Source organism: Cryphonectria parasitica, assembly GCF_011745365.1.
Source record: "Cryphonectria parasitica EP155 unplaced genomic scaffold M406scaffold_2, whole genome shotgun sequence".
Taxonomy (NCBI): domain Eukaryota; kingdom Fungi; phylum Ascomycota; class Sordariomycetes; order Diaporthales; family Cryphonectriaceae; genus Cryphonectria; species Cryphonectria parasitica.
This window is the reverse complement of record NW_024468910.1, coordinates 2,578,394-2,594,623: the sequence shown is the minus strand read 5'-3', so window position 1 is coordinate 2,594,623 and position 16,230 is coordinate 2,578,394. Positions and strand designations below refer to the sequence as shown.

General features: G+C 53.8%; 5 protein-coding genes across 5 annotated transcripts; 1 reads left to right on the top strand and 4 right to left on the bottom strand.

Moving 5' to 3' along the window:
• Positions 1–371: 371 nt before the first annotated feature.
• On the bottom strand, positions 372–2,588 carry M406DRAFT_349811 (uncharacterized protein; the record flags this gene model as incomplete). The annotated part of the gene is made up of 2 exons (XM_040922505.1): positions 2,272–2,588; positions 372–2,172 (listed from the first exon to the last, which is right to left on the bottom strand). A coding segment is annotated over exon 2 (1,698 nt), but the record flags the coding sequence as incomplete, so codon positions are not given.
• Positions 2,589–3,814: 1,226 nt separating this feature from the next.
• M406DRAFT_354952 (uncharacterized protein) lies at positions 3,815–5,092 on the bottom strand. The gene is made up of 2 exons (XM_040923042.1): positions 4,964–5,092; positions 3,815–4,900 (listed from the first exon to the last, which is right to left on the bottom strand). The coding sequence occupies exons 1-2, from the start codon at positions 5,030–5,032 to the stop codon at positions 3,989–3,991; spliced, it is 981 nt and encodes a 326-aa protein (XP_040779607.1). The 5' UTR covers positions 5,033–5,092; the 3' UTR covers positions 3,815–3,988.
• Positions 5,093–5,111: 19 nt separating this feature from the next.
• On the bottom strand, positions 5,112–6,132 carry M406DRAFT_354951 (uncharacterized protein; the record flags this gene model as incomplete). The annotated part of the gene is made up of 2 exons (XM_040923041.1): positions 5,478–6,132; positions 5,112–5,395 (listed from the first exon to the last, which is right to left on the bottom strand). Coding segments are annotated over exons 1-2 (396 nt in total), but the record flags the coding sequence as incomplete, so codon positions are not given.
• Positions 6,133–11,190: 5,058 nt separating this feature from the next.
• M406DRAFT_45043 (uncharacterized protein) lies at positions 11,191–12,865 on the bottom strand (the record flags this gene model as incomplete). The annotated part of the gene is made up of 5 exons (XM_040924262.1): positions 11,191–11,539; positions 11,639–11,833; positions 11,943–12,295; positions 12,402–12,526; positions 12,685–12,865. The coding sequence occupies 5 exons, from the start codon at positions 12,863–12,865 to the stop codon at positions 11,191–11,193; spliced, it is 1,203 nt and encodes a 400-aa protein (XP_040779605.1).
• Positions 12,866–14,372: 1,507 nt separating this feature from the next.
• Positions 14,373–15,621, top strand: M406DRAFT_337038 (uncharacterized protein; the record flags this gene model as incomplete). The annotated part of the gene is made up of 3 exons (XM_040921208.1): positions 14,373–14,414; positions 14,472–15,401; positions 15,469–15,621. The coding sequence occupies 3 exons, from the start codon at positions 14,373–14,375 to the stop codon at positions 15,619–15,621; spliced, it is 1,125 nt and encodes a 374-aa protein (XP_040779604.1).
• Positions 15,622–16,230: the final 609 nt, after the last annotated feature.

Sequence of the window (16,230 nt, the reverse complement as noted above, 5' to 3'; positions counted from 1 at the left end):
AGGCTGTGCCTGGACACTTCGCAGCGGTAAGCACGTACGCTTAGATCGCATATCTGGCATGGTAGTGCCGTGGAGGCGCGCTGGGTAGAGTGTCCACGGGCCCGGGCAGTTTGACCACGTGAGACTGGTGATGACTTGGCCTCTAGGACTTGTAGATTGTGCAGCTCTCCAGCTGGCAGGAGACCGTCGACCCGTGGTCGCCTCAGGGTCTCGGGCGATGATGGTGCCGTGGACAGAGGTATGTTTGATGAGGGTTTGTTGCGGAGGCGTGGCGTCAGTCTATTGACTGAGGCATTGAGTTCCTAATTAATAGTTAGCACGCTGAACTTGGACATGATTGGAGAAAAAGGGCGCCGTACAGTCGGACTAACTGTCCGTGGGCTGACGCGGGCCACGCCGCGGAACGAAGTGATGTCCCGTTGTTGGACGACCACTTGTGGGCGGGCTGTTCTTGGGGACTGTGGTGACGAGGCAACGGTGGTCGCCGCCGCGCTGGTTGCAGTATCCTCCCCTGGAGATGAGGACGTCGCTGGCGAGTGGTTGCTCGCGACTTGTTGTTGTTGTAGTGACAATCCATGGGATCTCGCCGCAGCCGCAGCCGCAGTCTTGACGGCGCGGGCATCTCCATGACCGCCATCGTTGGCATGCCATGGTCGTTGGGTGAAAGAGCCGTCATCTAGCAGATCGACGGACAATGTGCCGCCATGCTGCTCCCCAGCACCCGAACCTTCCCATTCTAATCCGGTCGGGAGGATAGCGGTGGGTCGAGAGTGATCAATATACCACTGCTGCCCATCACGGAGGCTGATGGATGATTGTGACTCGTTCAGGCCAGCGGGAGAGCTGGCGATGGGGCCGGTGTACCGAGATTCTGCCGACGCGTTCTGTATGGCAGATGCCTTCCTCTTGTCGCCTGCCTTCAGTTTCTGGGGCTCTTCATCAACGAAGCTAGACGAAGGTGAGTAGAGGTTGAAGTCGACGTAGTTGCTGCCGTGGGCACCATCATTCAGATATGGCAGAGTAGGCTCTTGATCGCCTGCTTGTGCATATAGTGAGTTGCCATTAAAGGCGATGAGGTCGGAGTGGGGGATAAGGGTCGTGGCAACTGGGGTCAGTGGCACAGCTGGCGAGTTGGTGAAGCCAGAAGAGCCAGAGTCGGCAGGAGAGAATTGGTTGTCGCCGCCCAAGAAGAAGAAGTCCAAGTCCTGTGGCACGGCGCCATAGAAATCCTGGGAGATGGTGGCATTGATAGGCTCGTCGTTGAAGGACAGGAACTCATCCCACGACTGGTCAAGAGAAGAACCAGTGAGGTCAGCCATCATGTCCAGGTCGAAAGATGGCTCGGGAGCAGGTGTAAATAGTGAAGCTGCTGATTGAGTCGAGGTCGTCGCCGGGGACTTTCTGGCCTTTTTTGTCAGCTTGGTAGCAGACTCGGGCTTCGCACTCCTGGCCTGGGGTGCCGATCTCCGCTTGTGGCTCGGGTCACAGCGAATCTTCTTCTTCTTGCAGGCGTCGCAGGCCTTGAGCACCCTCATGAGGTGGGCGTGCTCGCGCTGCTCCTTGGTCTTGCAGCCTCTCGAGGCAGAGTTGGTCACGTCCTCGCCGGTGGTGGTCATGATCTTCATGCCGGGCAGGTGAGAGAAGTCGGTGCGCTCAACACCCTTGGCAGCAGCAGCAGCAGAAGACTTTTGAGAAGAGCGGCGGGCCATGCTCGCTGCCGAGGCAGACGGAGTGGAGGACTGCGATGGGGAGCTGTAGTAGCTGAGATCGGACATAGCTGGAGAGGTGTTGTAGGCAGAAGAAGAGCTGGCTGGAGAGTGGCTGGCGGCGTTGACGGGGTAGTACTTGAAGTTCTCACCAGTCTGGGCAGAGTGCTCAAAAAAGTCCATGGAGATGGCGGCTCGCTTCTCCTGTGCAGAGGCGGGGCCGGGTAGGTAGGCATTGATGAGCTGCTCCAGCTCTGCGGTTCCAACGGCGGGCATCCAAGATAGAGGGGCACCGAGAGTAGGCTGAAGGACGGAGAAGCCCTTGGGAAGGCTGGTGGAGGTGGTGCACGACATGCTGGCCATTGGTACAGGATTGTCACCAAGAAATCGGCAGGATGGATCCAAGATGATGAATTTGTTTGGGGGTTGATGTGATTTCTCTCTCTTCAGATCAGATGACGAATCTCTTGTGCCAAGACAGCTTAGTTAGCCAATTGGCCTCTACTAGAGCTGCAGGGGTGACCTTTTCAATGAGGCTATCGTCGTCAAGGTGCCCTGAACTTACCAGATTCGATGTCTGGAAAGGTATGAGGTTTCTTTGTTGTCGTTTTGTGCGGGATCCGTTTCGTTCGTGGTGTCCAGGCTTGCCGTTCCCTCAACAGTCGTTGGTTGGTGAATCTGTTTAGGAACTACTATACGGCGATAGCGGCAATAAGGACTGAGGGAGGGTGGGAGGAGGAGGCGGAGAAGGAGGTGTAGACCAGTTTCGTGCTGGTTCCTTGTTGTGCTGCCAGGGCTCCCCACAGGCTTTCTTCATTCACAGCCTGGGGCAAACTGATTACCTGAAGTGGATTACGAATTGTTCTTCGTCTATAGAGAGAAGAGAAAAAAAAAGTGAAAAGGAAAAGAGAAACGGGAAACCGTGGTTCTCGGGAGGGAGTCATCTTCTTGATATCTTGTGGCCTTGAAACTATGGAAGCCTTCCCAAGTTAGACATGGCGCAGTCCGAATTTCAAGCAAGTCGGCGAGACAAATGTAGTAAGGCTCGTCTCGTATGGTGGCTACTTGGCCTGGAGAATGGATTTACTAGTGAGAGACTTTGGGATTGCACCGGATTCCCGGTAGACGGGAAGGTATCTCTGTATCTCACCCGCTTCTCGATTCACGTACCTGTCAGCTTGGGCGGGTCCCCATCGCCCTCTACCATTGGCTGAAACAAGGTTACATCGAGTAGATTTCGGCGAGAGAATGGCTGAGTCGATGTGAATCCCCCCATTGCCCATCCTACCCCACACCCCAAATCCTCAAAGTTGCACGCTCGGCCATTTCAACATGGATATGGAACGGCTGCTGACGGCCCTTCGCAGCACCGCGTTTCCCAATTGGCCTTGGTCTTGCAAAAGTGCTCATTTTGACTCATATCCTATCGTCGTATCCACGCAGCTGCGAAACCCGGGGCTGCAAGCCATTCGCCAATCACGACGAGGCAATCGCTGAGGTAGGAGGAGTGGGCAGGCGGAGAAGAATGATGAAGCTCCTCCTTTTCATGCAAGTGTGACTCCATAGTTTCCTCCCTGTTTAAGATGAGGGGGGGAAGTTAGTACTGCTGCTGTGCAGACCCCTCCGTTCACTGGAGTTGCAGAGCCTCATCCTGCAGAGTCTAAGTCCCCAGCCCGCCCCCACAGATGATCATCAAGTAAGGTGTCGGTGACGAACCTAAAGGGCCCTCTGCACAGCTCAGAATCTCTCTGTCTCTTCCCATCTTTGTACATTTGTGAGAGATACTACTATGTGTGTACCTCGTGGTAACGTCTGGGACAGGTTTGAAAGCATTGCAGCTGGAGTGGTGGACCCTTTGCTCACCACCACCACGTCATCTTCGTTGAAGGGGAAGATCGCTTAGCAAGTAAATGATCTCCCCGTGAAAAGCTCCATTTGCTCGCGTCCACAGACCAGGCCACTGTATTTCACATACATGCTTCTTGCATTGCTGAAGATGATTGCTCTGATATTCAATTATGACGACATCATGTAACTCCCGATGTTGAGAGTATAAGCGGACATGTGCAGCTATTGGTAATGCAATCCTGTTAGGGTGATGAATGGAGCTGTTGGTAAACTTCTGAAGCGTCTGTATAAACTAAGGCGTGAGACTGTGAATGTTCCTTTTTTGGCGTCTAAGTATAATCGTTCACGGCCGCCTCCCTACCCTGCACTACCAGCCTTCTTCTGTGCTAGACATCGGTATCCTCGTGTGTCCCTCAGAGAGTGGTGCACGCGCGCTAGGCGGGCTTGCAGTAGTTCGCAGGAAAGCTCCCCTTCGCTCCTCTCAGCTCGCCCGTCCACCAATCCTGGTCTGTGTCCGTCTTCTTCACGATCTTGATCCGATCTCCCTCGCGGAAAGAAAGGTCGCCCGCGCCCTGGCCCGCGAAATCGTACTGCGCAATCACGAACTCCTCGAGCCTGCCACTGGGTATCCGCTTCGGAGGGGGCGGGGGCGGTTTCTTTTTGGCTGCCACCGCATTGTTACTGCCCTGCGAGAAAGTCGACGCGACCGTTGCCGCAGGGGATGGCGGAATGCGATTGGCAAAGTAACCTTCCGATGAAGACTGCCGCAATTGTTGGGGGGAGACCCGACCCGGTGACTTGCCCAGGTCGCTGGCTGTGGTGAAGTCGGTAGGTCTCAGGTGACCACCATAGCCAGGGCTTTTCATGTCTGGTCTCGGACCGATGTTCGGGCTCGGTTGTGGCGACGGGTTCGACCGCAATGATGTATTAGAAGGGATCCGCCTTGGTCCACCGGACCCTGGAATTAAACCGGTAGACGTGCGGCGCATGCCGTCGAAGGAGGGAGCTGGAGCAGAGAGCTTTCGGCCCCCCGGAGCATTGTCGTCGTTGTTGAGTTTCAGAGGTTCTCTGATCCCCCTTCCCCGTGCAATCATGGGTATCGCCTCGGCCTCCTTTTTGGCTGGCTGGAAAGCGTCATTCCAGCACTCGATGACCTGGTCCATCGGAGGCGATGGAGACTGGAAACCATTCTCCTCGCAGTATCCGTGCAAAATTGTATAGTACAGACCCAGCAGCTGGTTTTGGATACGGATATGTGTTGCGAGTAGAGGCGGGATGAGACTGAAGGTGGCCTGGATGATGGGGGGCAAAGTCTCTCGCAGATGAGAATCGGCGATTTCGAACTCCTAACACCAGACATCAGCAGACAATCATCGAAAGTAGACCTCGGATGCATGCTGGGGGCTTACCTCGTTCAGATTGGACAGATCGTCCTCGGCTTTTGACAGCTGGGCATCTTCCTTGGGCGTCCTGGGCATTTTTCTGTGAAGCTTGTGGACCTTGTCCTGACACTTCTCGACGTCCAACCTCTTGTTCTCTCTCTTCTTTATGGTCTTGCGTATCGGAGCGATGGAGTTTCGAGCGTCGAGGGCCGGGCTGATGACCTCCTTTTCAATAGATTGGATACCGTCAACAAGTTCGGTTCTCAGCTCAGTATACGCCTCCTTGAGTGCGAAAGTCCGGCGGAGCTGGTCCTCCCCAGTCTGCTGGGCCGGGCGACCATGGCCGTCGGACGCGCCAACTATAGGATCGTAAAGGGAGGCGTAGACGACGGCGATATCGAGTTGAGAGGACACAAGGCTGTTCCATGATTCTTGCCAAGATTTTGTACTTTCAATGATCTGTTATTGGAGGACGACAGTGTCAGCTGCAACCCCGAAGCAAGGCCTACTAAGGGGAGAACGAGGAAATTCCTGTGAGTACCTTTGCCAGAACACGATCTGCATCTTCGTAGTCATTCAGAAGGACCGAGACTTTGGCGTTGTCGCCAGGACCTCTGCTCATGAGCTTGCCAAACTTCCTTTGCACTGACTGCATGTTGGATGAAATATTGACAAACTCCGAGCTCTGTGGCGAAGTATAGAGAGTATTCGAGAGGAGACAACCTCAGAAGGCTTGGACCAGGTAATATATATTGTTGAGGTGTGATGCGAACTTGAAAGGGGCTATGATTAGGCAAATCAATGTCGGGCAGGCCTGGGAATTAGCGAGAGTGGAAGCCAAGAAGCTCGGACTGAAGCTGAGCTCAGTGACATCAGAGTTGTACCCAAGCCAAGAGAAGGAAGATGTCCACAAGCTGCTATATTTGGAAGAAGGAAAACCAAGAGAAGGATAAACTGCAGTAACGAGTGATCAGGATCGAGAGAATGGTACTATGACCGTTGACTTCGGTTTGGCAAGAGAAGCGGCAAAAGAGTTGGGGGAACAGAGGAAGGCAGTTATCGAAATTCAGTCCCCGGACATGGGAAATTGGAACTGTCCACTGAGAAGACTTGAGATGGCCTGAGGGGGCGCTTAGGCGGGGCTACGACCAGGCTAGGCTGCAGGTTGAGAGCGGTACGTCAGCCTGCGAACAAATACCCAACAACAGGGACAGCCGCAACACTGAAGAAACGGAAGAAAGGATGCTCTGTTTTGTGGTTTGTGAGGAAAGTTGACAGTGAGAGCTGGTGTATGTGAGAAAACAACGTTTCTGCCTTGTCTCTTTCGTTCACTGGTAGCCAGCGGGCGAGGAGGGGCAGTGCAGCCAGATTGAGCCTGAAAAGTAGGACATCAACCAGGACTCGATCCCTGCTCTGCCCTCTGTGCTGCCCTAGCCCAGCCCCGTTCGAGGTAAGCTCCCAGCGCTGAAACGCTACAGTAGTAGTATGTTCCGCAGGAGGCGCCCGGCGCTCACACAAGGGGGAAGGCTTGGAGAATTAGGTGCAACGGCCCGGCCCCGCAGCGTGCTTTGCCCCTGGAGTTCATGGGTGCTTTAACTTGGAGCCAGCAGGTTCCCACCACTGCGGATCAGCTGACATCGCGGCGGCGTGCTTGTGACGCGTCTGTTTTCAGTCGCCTAATTCTCGCATCTCAAGAACGCGTCGACAGCCCCACGTGCTACGGGCTTCAGCTGGCAGAGGAGGCACGATAGTGTGACGGAGGCATGTAAAGCAACAAAAGATCCATCACGCCCCTCGAGCTGGTTTCTTGGACATCTCCCGACATGGCTGCACCAGGACACTCCAGTCCACCACCACCCGCAGCAGCCGCCGTGCTCGAGTTCATTTGCTTGTACACCCGTGACTTGCGCCGCAAACAGAAGCGCTGGCAGGATGGCCGACTCACATATCACTCTTTTAACAAGAGGATCATGGTCTACGATGATCGAGGAAATTTCGTCGGTGACACGCACTGGCACTACGATGGCGACTTCGACGAAGGCGAAGAGGTCGAGCTCCAACGTGGTGGTGTCATGGTCCAGGTGCAGGAACTCACCCGCCGCACCAACCAGGATCTGACGGAGCTGTTGGAAAAGAGAGTGAAAGAGAAGGAGCAGCGCCAAATGCAGGCTGCTGCGCGGTCACCGGCTGCTGTTGCGACGTTGCCAAAGTCTGTAGCCAGGCCGGCTGCTCCCGACCAACCTCAACCTCGACATCGGCCACTACTTCAAGTGATCGGAACGCCATCTGGTCACCATGGGAGAGCCGTGGTGCCAAGAGAATCGCCATTTGAGCAGAGGCACCAACCTGCTGAAGCACCAGACGAGCGAGCTGCAAAGCGGAGAAGATTCGACGAGGCACCTTCCAGCAGGAGTGGACACGCTCGTGCGCTCTTTGGTCAGGCCCTAAGTCTCAGTGCCACTCCCACGAGCTCTGTGCCGGCCAGGCGCGAGATGGCGGTGGCGACACCGAAGACAGTCCTTAGGGAGCAGCCGAAAACATCGTCGCATTTCAATCGGCCGGTCGAACGCGAGAGGACAGTTGAGAGGGGACTCGACCGCCCGGCCAGCTACAAAGATGCGGCAAATGAGGACGGGCCTCGTCCTCGCCACTCAAAGACCTGCGATCCACTACAAATCGGGCAAATACACGAGCGAAGAGAAGTTCTTTCAGAGAATGATGATATTGTGGAAATCGATGCCCCGGAACTCGCCCGCAAAGAGTCTGCTCGCCCAAAAAGGGCGGAGAAGTATGCGCCCAGAGCGACGAAGGCTGGCAAGCAGCCCTCTCTGAGGCCAAACACGACTTTGGCGGATCATGACTCGCCTCGCAGCACTGGGATGGCCAATGAACCACAAGATCGAGGCAGTGAAAAGAAGCGTCGTCCTAAGAGGGATGAGAATCCTGTAGCACCGGAACAATCGAAACACCTCGACCCCAGGTCCGTTACCAAGCAGAAGCTATCAGATGGTTCTTCTTCTGTGCAAAAGATTAAGGAGTCCGCGCCAGCCTCAATGGAGAAAACTCCGCCTGAGCACGTCACAGAACTTCGAATCAGATCAAGGAAAAAGCGCGGGCTCTTGATGCTGTCGGAGCTACCACAGAAAGGACACAGGCAACCTGAGCATGCCACACCTGCTACTGCTGCACCAGAGAGATCGACTGCAGAGGCTGTTCACGAGCAACGCGACCGTCCTCAGGCACGATCATCCCAGCCAACTGACGAACATGAGGCCCAAAGGGTTAAAAAGTCACAAGGGGATTCAATCCAGCGCAAAATCTCAATCGAGCTAGGAGAAGACGACGATCCGTTCCGATCACCATCTCCTAGACCCCAGGATCTTTTAGATGCTGGAACTGGTGGATTAAGTGAAGACGAAGCCGAGACAGCAAAGGTTCGAGTTTCTGTCCAAGAGGTTGCCAATGACAAACTTGACACTGAAGTCGAAAGCCAGATGGATACTGAGAAGGGGCGTGCTACAGACTACGACGGGCCCACCCCCATCTTGGGTGATGCACGAGTACCACCGCCAGAGAGACCTTACGATCCCTACCAAATGCCTTCGTCTTCTCTCGAAGAGCATTCCACAACCTTGTCTTGCCTGGCACCTGGTGCGCCGATGGAGTCCAATGTACTTCGTGATCAGACTACAATTTCAAGTCTGAATGATCCGGATGCAATGGAACCGGTGAACCTCACGAAGAAGACGGCCAAGGGGAGGGCCGCTCGGAAATCCCGGCGCAAGATCATTGTCGATGATGAGGATGAGGAAGATAGACCCTTCGAGGCTGCGCAACGTACAGGTACCAACGTCAACAAGGCTGTGGAGCTGAGTTCAGATACCCAACATTCGACTTCAGAATATCAACGACCGCCAAAGAAATCCACAAAGGCACCCAAGCGAAAGGCAAGGGTCCAAAGGGCCTCGGAGGAGAGTGACATTGAGACTGTTGACGACGAGCCTGCCAGAAAGGAACCGGCGAGACCCAACACGACGACTCGGGCCACGAGGAGCAAGTCTCGGGTGCATGGGAACAGGTCCAACCTGGAGTCGGCGGAGGGCCAACCCATAGAACGTGACAGCCGCGCCACAAAAACTGAGATGAACTCCCTGCTCAGCGAGCAGGAAGACTTGGACGAGGAGCCACCCTCCAAGAGAGTTCGAAAAGAAAACAAGTCGAAGGCCTCGAAGAGCAAGCCACGTCTAACGAGGATCAAACAGAACGTCAAGAGTAGAGAGCTTATTGGTTTCAATCTGGAGGCACTGAATGTGCCCCTCGGTCTTAGAGGTATTGGGGTGCCGTTCAGGATTCTTTCTTCGCCCGCAGAGGAACGGACCACTATTCACTATGACGGATCATTGAGGACCACGGATGAAGCGAAGAAGATCTCTGCTGTACAGACTTCTGACGGTGCAGGATTTCCCGTGGTGGCAGCTCCCATTGGCGGTGCAGAGTCGACTGGCAGACGGGTTCAGAATGGCCAGGTTGAGTCACCGGACAGGCGTCCCATCTTAGCTGAGCATGGCATGGAAATACCGAGTATTCTCATGTCTGGGCAAGACGCAGCAGCCAATTTTGAGGATGGTTCGGGTTCACACTCGTCTGCACCCTCGCCAGACGAGCCTCCCACACGGTCATCACGGCCCGAACGATGTCTTGCCTTTGACGGGAAACATGAGACACCAGCAAAATGCCCAGGAAGATCCAGCGAGGTACCGCAAAAGACCGATATGCAGGAGTCGCCTCCCCAGATTAGGCCCACCGATGCTTCGATGAAGGAGGCGGCTCCGACCATACGGGAGCAGGCATTGAGCGCAGCGGAAGATCCGGCCATAGATCCCAGATACTTGCGAGACACCTCAGGAGCGGCAGCAGACATCACTTCCACATCAATACCTGCGAGCCCTGTCATGGCTGTACAAACAATGCCACCCCCCGCACAGAAGCCCGGTCTCGTTCTTCAGAGCCAAGCATCCAATGTTACAAGCAAAAACGCAACTATCGGCTCATTCATGACTACGGGCACCACAGAGCTTTGCACAATTCAGAAGGCGACGGCAGCCCTTCTCCCACAACTGTCGGCGTCTACCGCCCGGACCGTTCCAGAAGCCACAACGCCTTCAGTCTCAAGTCCAGCCGCCATTATGGAACCGGACCCGCCTGAGGCTGCTACGGATTGTGCGCCCAAAGACGATTCGCTACAGAATCCAACCAGGGTTCCCACATGCCAGTCAGACGCTAACACGCTCGTCGACAAACCGACTGTTGGAAACACTACAGGGGCGAATTTGGCTGAGAGCTCACGAGTCCTAGCGAACCCAGCTGGACCTGTCCAGCAACAAAAGCCTTCTATTGGTCTTCCTCGGACTATCAACGGGCTCACATCCCGACCACATCCGCCAGGACCGCACCTACATCTCACAGCAGATGATAGCCCTCAGCCTGCACCCATTGCTCGAATAGCGAATCCAGCCAGTCGCGGCCGTAAAGCAGCGCTTAAATCCGACGCTGCCGGTAAAGTTCCTCAGCGGATTCTCCCACCGACACAAGCACCCGCTTTGGTTCCCATCTCATCCGCCGATTTTGCGGCAACACAATTGATAGAGCCCCCCAAAGAACCAGAGCGGCCCAAGAAGAAGATGACGTTCCCTGGATTCCAGTCGGCCAGGGGCGAGGGGCCGTGGAGCAGAGAGGCTTTTGATCTGCTGGAGAGCGGACGGCCTGTCTGAGGTGTTGGAATTATTCCCTCCCGGGTGAAAATGCCACCCGTCCCAAGGCGCTGAGGGAGGCCTATTTTGACACTATACCTCCTTGTCTTGCTTCAAAAGACTGATGTTATATCAGAACAAGTATATCACACAGAATAAGAGAGAGGGCATCATTGGTTCATCGCTTTTGCTTCGTAGTGATCTTGACACTGGGCATTGGAGCTGATCACAAGCATTCTTCTATGGGTGTTGATCTTCATTTTCAGAGAAATCCAGCTTTGTTTTACAAATTTTGGGCTGCACCCTCGTGTACGTTTCTTCCATTCCTGCACCCCGATGCTGCCAAAAATCAATCCCCACCATGTGATGCAGTACAGGTCCACAGAACCAATACCAGGACACCAATGCTTGCCGTTCTATGACTAAAGAAGCCTTGTCTCACTAGGTGCGTCCTTCGTTCAACTTACCCTCTTCACCGCCGAGGGATGGGGGGGGGGGGGGGGCTCAAATTACGTATCTCGTTTTGGCCCTGCTCGAGGGAGCAGGGAGGCCGTCGAGCCTCGCCCCCACTAGGATATCTTGCGTGCTCCTGTCACTGTCCCTTGACCTGCTCACACTCACGGTCTTGGTGACCAGGATACCTCCCAGCCTCTCCGCTTCCTCCTGCGCAGCCCGTCCGCCATTGACCTTGTCCCCTCCCTCGATGTGAACACTCGCCTGGCCCACGTTGTCGCCTAGTTCTATGTCCCTCCCAAAGCTGTGCAGCTCGTATGATCCATTCCCATCACGACCTCTCCTTTCCCTGTGAAGGTATCTTGCTCTTTTCTTTCCCTTCCAGCACGATCGACTACCACTATCACTGCCTCTACCTCTATCTCTACCGCTGCCGCTGTCGCCTTTTCCCATATACTCGATGTCTGGGATGGTGTTCCCATCATCTTCATCGTCCGACATGCCGATAAAGCTCTGGAGCGACGGTAAATGGCGACGCACAAACGGTCTGAGCATTGCGAGGCAGTTACACAGGATACCAATGTTGATTTCCACAGCGCTCCAGATGGCCGCGCTGCCTTGGGTCCAGAGCACGTCCGGGTTGTTGACCATAGTGCGGATATAGGCAATGCGAATGCAGGATGCTATGACGGTCCTGGAGGACCAAAGCGTCCCTATCAGCCATAGCCAGAAGAAGCGATATGGGGAAGGAGGAAATGAAGGAGTCACTGTGGTGACGTCGGGAGAGAACATTGTGGACATACCCGGAGCCTATGGCCAGAATCAGTATCACGGCCATTTTCTGCCTTCTCTCCATCTTCAGCCTATGAATTGTCACCATGGGCATTACGAGTAGCGCGCTATCCATTGTAATGTTCAGCATGGCCTGGGCCAGGGCGACATTGTTGAGGCAAACGCTGCTGTTCTGTTCGAGTGGGTTGCAGGGGCCCGAGAGTATGACGGTGAAGGCAATGGTGTAGGCAGTGCATGATAAAGCGATGAAGTATAGCACGATCCGGAAGAAGCGTGAAGGGTCGATTCGGAGGTAGAGGATGACGACAGAGAGCTTCACGAGGGCTGGCGGGAAGAAATAGGATACACCGAGGAAGAGAAGCACCTGTGATATTGTTTCACCAGTGAGCAGGGGCTTCTTTTCACTTCAATCGAACCCTGGAGATCCAGACTATGGATCGAATAAAGAGGAAAGTGAGCAGAAAACTAACACTCTTGTAGCACTGGTACCCGCTCTCTGTTATGTTCCAGGCGTGTTTGCCAAAGCCGCACGGCATCACTCTGACCATGGTGATAAAGGAGGAGAGGTACACAGCCCATGCTGAGAAGAGAAAGACTGTAGAATGAAGTTTATGAGTTAGATCCCTTTCATCTGAGCTTTCCTTCTTCCTTATTTTCTTCTTTCTCTTTTGCACCCCAACATGGTCATATTTTCCTAACCCTTCCGTCCCTGAGGAAGGGGGAGGGCTTGAGAGAAAATGCTTTGTGACTTACACGCATCAAACTTCAGAGTCCGGACCAGAAATGCTCCAGTGTACAGCCGCAGGATGAGTGTCAAAGTAGCAATGCTAGAAGTAAGAAGAAATACAATCAAAATGGTGACCTGGAGATCTGAAATGCTGGAGAAATCTGAAGTCTCGCCCACTGGAGCTGCCACCAACCCAACTTCAGGCATGTTCTTCTTTCTGTCAAAAAGCACTGAGACGATGGCACAGAGAGTTGTGAAAAGACAATTGTAATGTGTGCAGCTGGGTAGCTGGGTGTTATTTTCGAGCGAGTAAGTAGTGGCGAGAGCCATGGCCGTTTTTAACTCTTCCATCTTCCCATTCGTACCGTCTATCATTGCGCACCGCCAGTCATATGTTTCTCATCATCATTACCATCAATAACTCCTGCAGCCATGCCAATCGACTCAGAACATCAGCTCTTCAACAGCACAGACCTCGTCTTCTCCCGTGTCCGGGCAGTAGTGAGCCCAAGATCTATAGAATCTACCGAGGTGATAGGTCGACAGAGCCCCAACGAGTGCTCGTTGCCGTGGCCCATGGTAGCCGTTGCAAAAGCCTCACAGCAGCCATATCCACTGTCATGTGTTTGAACTCAGCTTTCCTCCCACTTTGTGAGCCCTCAAAAGCACGGCCGTTGAACGATCCGTAATTGCGAGCTCCCATGCGCATGTCTCCATCTGATTATTAACAAGTCTTGTTGGTGATTGGGTGCCTAAATATTGAGCTATCACTTCAGCAGCGACTCACTCACGCATGGTCAACCCCAACTTGGAAGACTGGACAGGGAAAATCGACTGATATTGACACCAGCAAGAACCCTGTGACCGTTTCGAAATGTTTTCTGTCTTTGTCTCTATTTCGCGCCCCGGTCCTCAGCTTGATCCTGGGAGATTTGATTCTCATCATCTGCAGTAAGAGGTCCCACACCCATCCATCGCCTGAATACACCATACGTAGAGTGATCAATACGAGCCAGGCCCCCCTCCCTCTTCCCAGTATGCATGAACAAGATTCTGAGATTTGGCCGGCATAAGAAGAGAGGTGGGCCAAAGTTGGCCACGGGCTTGCGCGCGCGCACACACACACACACACACACACACACACCCTGCCCCCCCCCCCCCCCAAAGGACCACTGCGCAACAGTTCTTCGACGATTCCGCAGCTTGAATGCCATTGGTGGCTAGGATCATAGGTAGACCGCCATTTTCTTGAGACCGGTGGGCAATATTGGGTTTCAAATATGCGTGCTGTTATCGTTGCGGCGCTTGAGGCGCACCAGTGTGCCGTGTCTAGCGTAGGATGGCTTATGTTTCCATGCAACCACCCTTTTTCTCTTGCGGCCAAAAGGACCGAAGCAGGATGCCGTTCTTTCTGTTGGATATATATTACAGAGAAACACACAAATATTCAAAACTTCGCTACGTGGATCACTCAACCAATGTTAGATCTTTCAGCATTTGCAACGCTTCTTTCTCTTCGATCCGAAAGCACTGCTGGTATACCTGAGACCATTTGTCACCTCTCATACTTGTCTTTCCTTTCTATCATCTTGGTTTTGATATTGGCTCGTGAGGGCTGAAAGTGTTCAATCATCCAAGTACTACTTCCTATACTATACAACCTCACAACACGCCTGACGTCCAACCACTTTCGGACCACCCCCTTTTGATCATCATGGTTGACTTTGGCGAGATCTGCAAAACTTTGGTGCAGAGGGTCTCGGCTGCCTTCTGTGTCCCACAAGCTAAGAATGATCCTCCAACCCCTCTAGAGGCCGGCGAGCAGCTGCCTCTGACGGTCGACGAGGTCACCTTGGAATGGCTGTCCAAAGTCCTCGGGGTCCCCATTATCTCATTTGAAGTCAAAGAAATCATCCACGGCTCCGGCAGCAAGATTCTGATCAAATTGTCATACCCTAATGCCTCTAGGCACTCCTTCCCTACTAACCTCTGCGTCAAGGGAGGTTTCAACCCCGAGATTCTCCAGTCACTCCCTATGCTCTTCAATGTCTACCGCCTCGAAGCCCTATTCTACCACCAGATCGGGCCCCGCATCCCCGGCCTGCGCCTTATCCCCTCGTACTGGCAAGGTATCGACAGGCCCAGCGGCAAGGGCCAAGGCATCTTCATCCTCCAGGACGTTGCAGCAGCGGGCTTCACCTTTGGCAACCCGCTGCAGCCTTGGTCCGCTGACCAGGTGCGCGAGGCTCTGGCCCAGCTCGCAGCCTTGCACGCGGCGACCTGGGGCGAGAAGAAGACAAGAGGCGCGGGCATTCCCTGGGATCGCTCCTGGTCAGGTATGCGGGGGGTGATCGAGGGCATGATGAGCCCCTCGCACTGGAAGCTGCGGTTCTCTGACTCCGCCGTGCGGCCTCCTGTCAGCGAAGTGTTCTGGGACAATAGGGAAAGGATCGTCAGGTGCTTCCACGCGCTGTGGGATGACGCTGAGGGTTGGAAGATGGAGTGCCTGGTGCACGGCGACACGCAGGTCGGCAACACCTTCATCGACGCCAAGGGTCAGCCTGGCTTCCTGGACTGGCAGTGTGTCCATGTCAACTCGGCTGCACATGACGTGGCTTATTTCATTACGGGAGCACTGGCAGTCGAGGACCGGAGGAGGCATGAGAGGGAGCTGTTTGGTTATTACCTGGAGGAGTTGTTCCGTGTTGGAGGGCCCGGGTTGGAGGTGGACCAGGTTTGGGATGTGAGTAGTCAATTGCCTTCCAAATTTGCTAAATATATTGCTCTGGCTGACGCTCTGTCTGTAACAGGAATACCGGGCACATCAGATGCATGGGTTTGCATGGGCTCTGGCTGGACCGATGATGCAGTCCAAGGAAGTTGTGGATGTCATGTCTCAGCGCCACTGTGCTGCCATTTTGGATCATCAGAGCATGGATCTATTGGTGCCTCTTGAGAACTAAGCGACTGGGTTGATGTGGACCACTTTACTGTCTGATGGTTCTTTACTCTTTCTTTCATTTATCTTCTTTTCATTTCCTCTAGAGCTCCAATGCTAAATAGCATACGAATGTTCGGCCCAGTGGGGAGGCCTGCTTGATTTTACTTCCCAGGTTTTCATTGCACATGAAGAAGTCATGTTTGGGTTGAGTATTTGCAATTAAGAGCTTCTTATTTATCGTGATTCCAGCTTGGGTACTGATCTCTGTTGGAATTTCGATTCAGCCTGGGGTGCTGAGTGCTAGTGTTCATCAGCGACAATATCATGCATGGAGCAGCAGAGTCCGATGGTTGTAGCCACACCACCAAGTTTTTAATTTATATTCGTAGACAGTACAGTGATATCACACTTTGGTCCTTTCCTGAAAAGTTTCATGAGACAAGTTGCGCAGGAGAACATGATTCAATGCTTCTCACAGTTGGACCAACGAGAAATAGGAAGGCCCCCTTCTACCCAAGAAATCGAGGCTGTGCGGAATATAATTTGCTGATCTGCTTTCTGTTATTATGTCAAGGCAGGTCTCAGGTCGCCAGTGACAAATCTGGACTAGGCACCAAGCTTCACAGAGGAC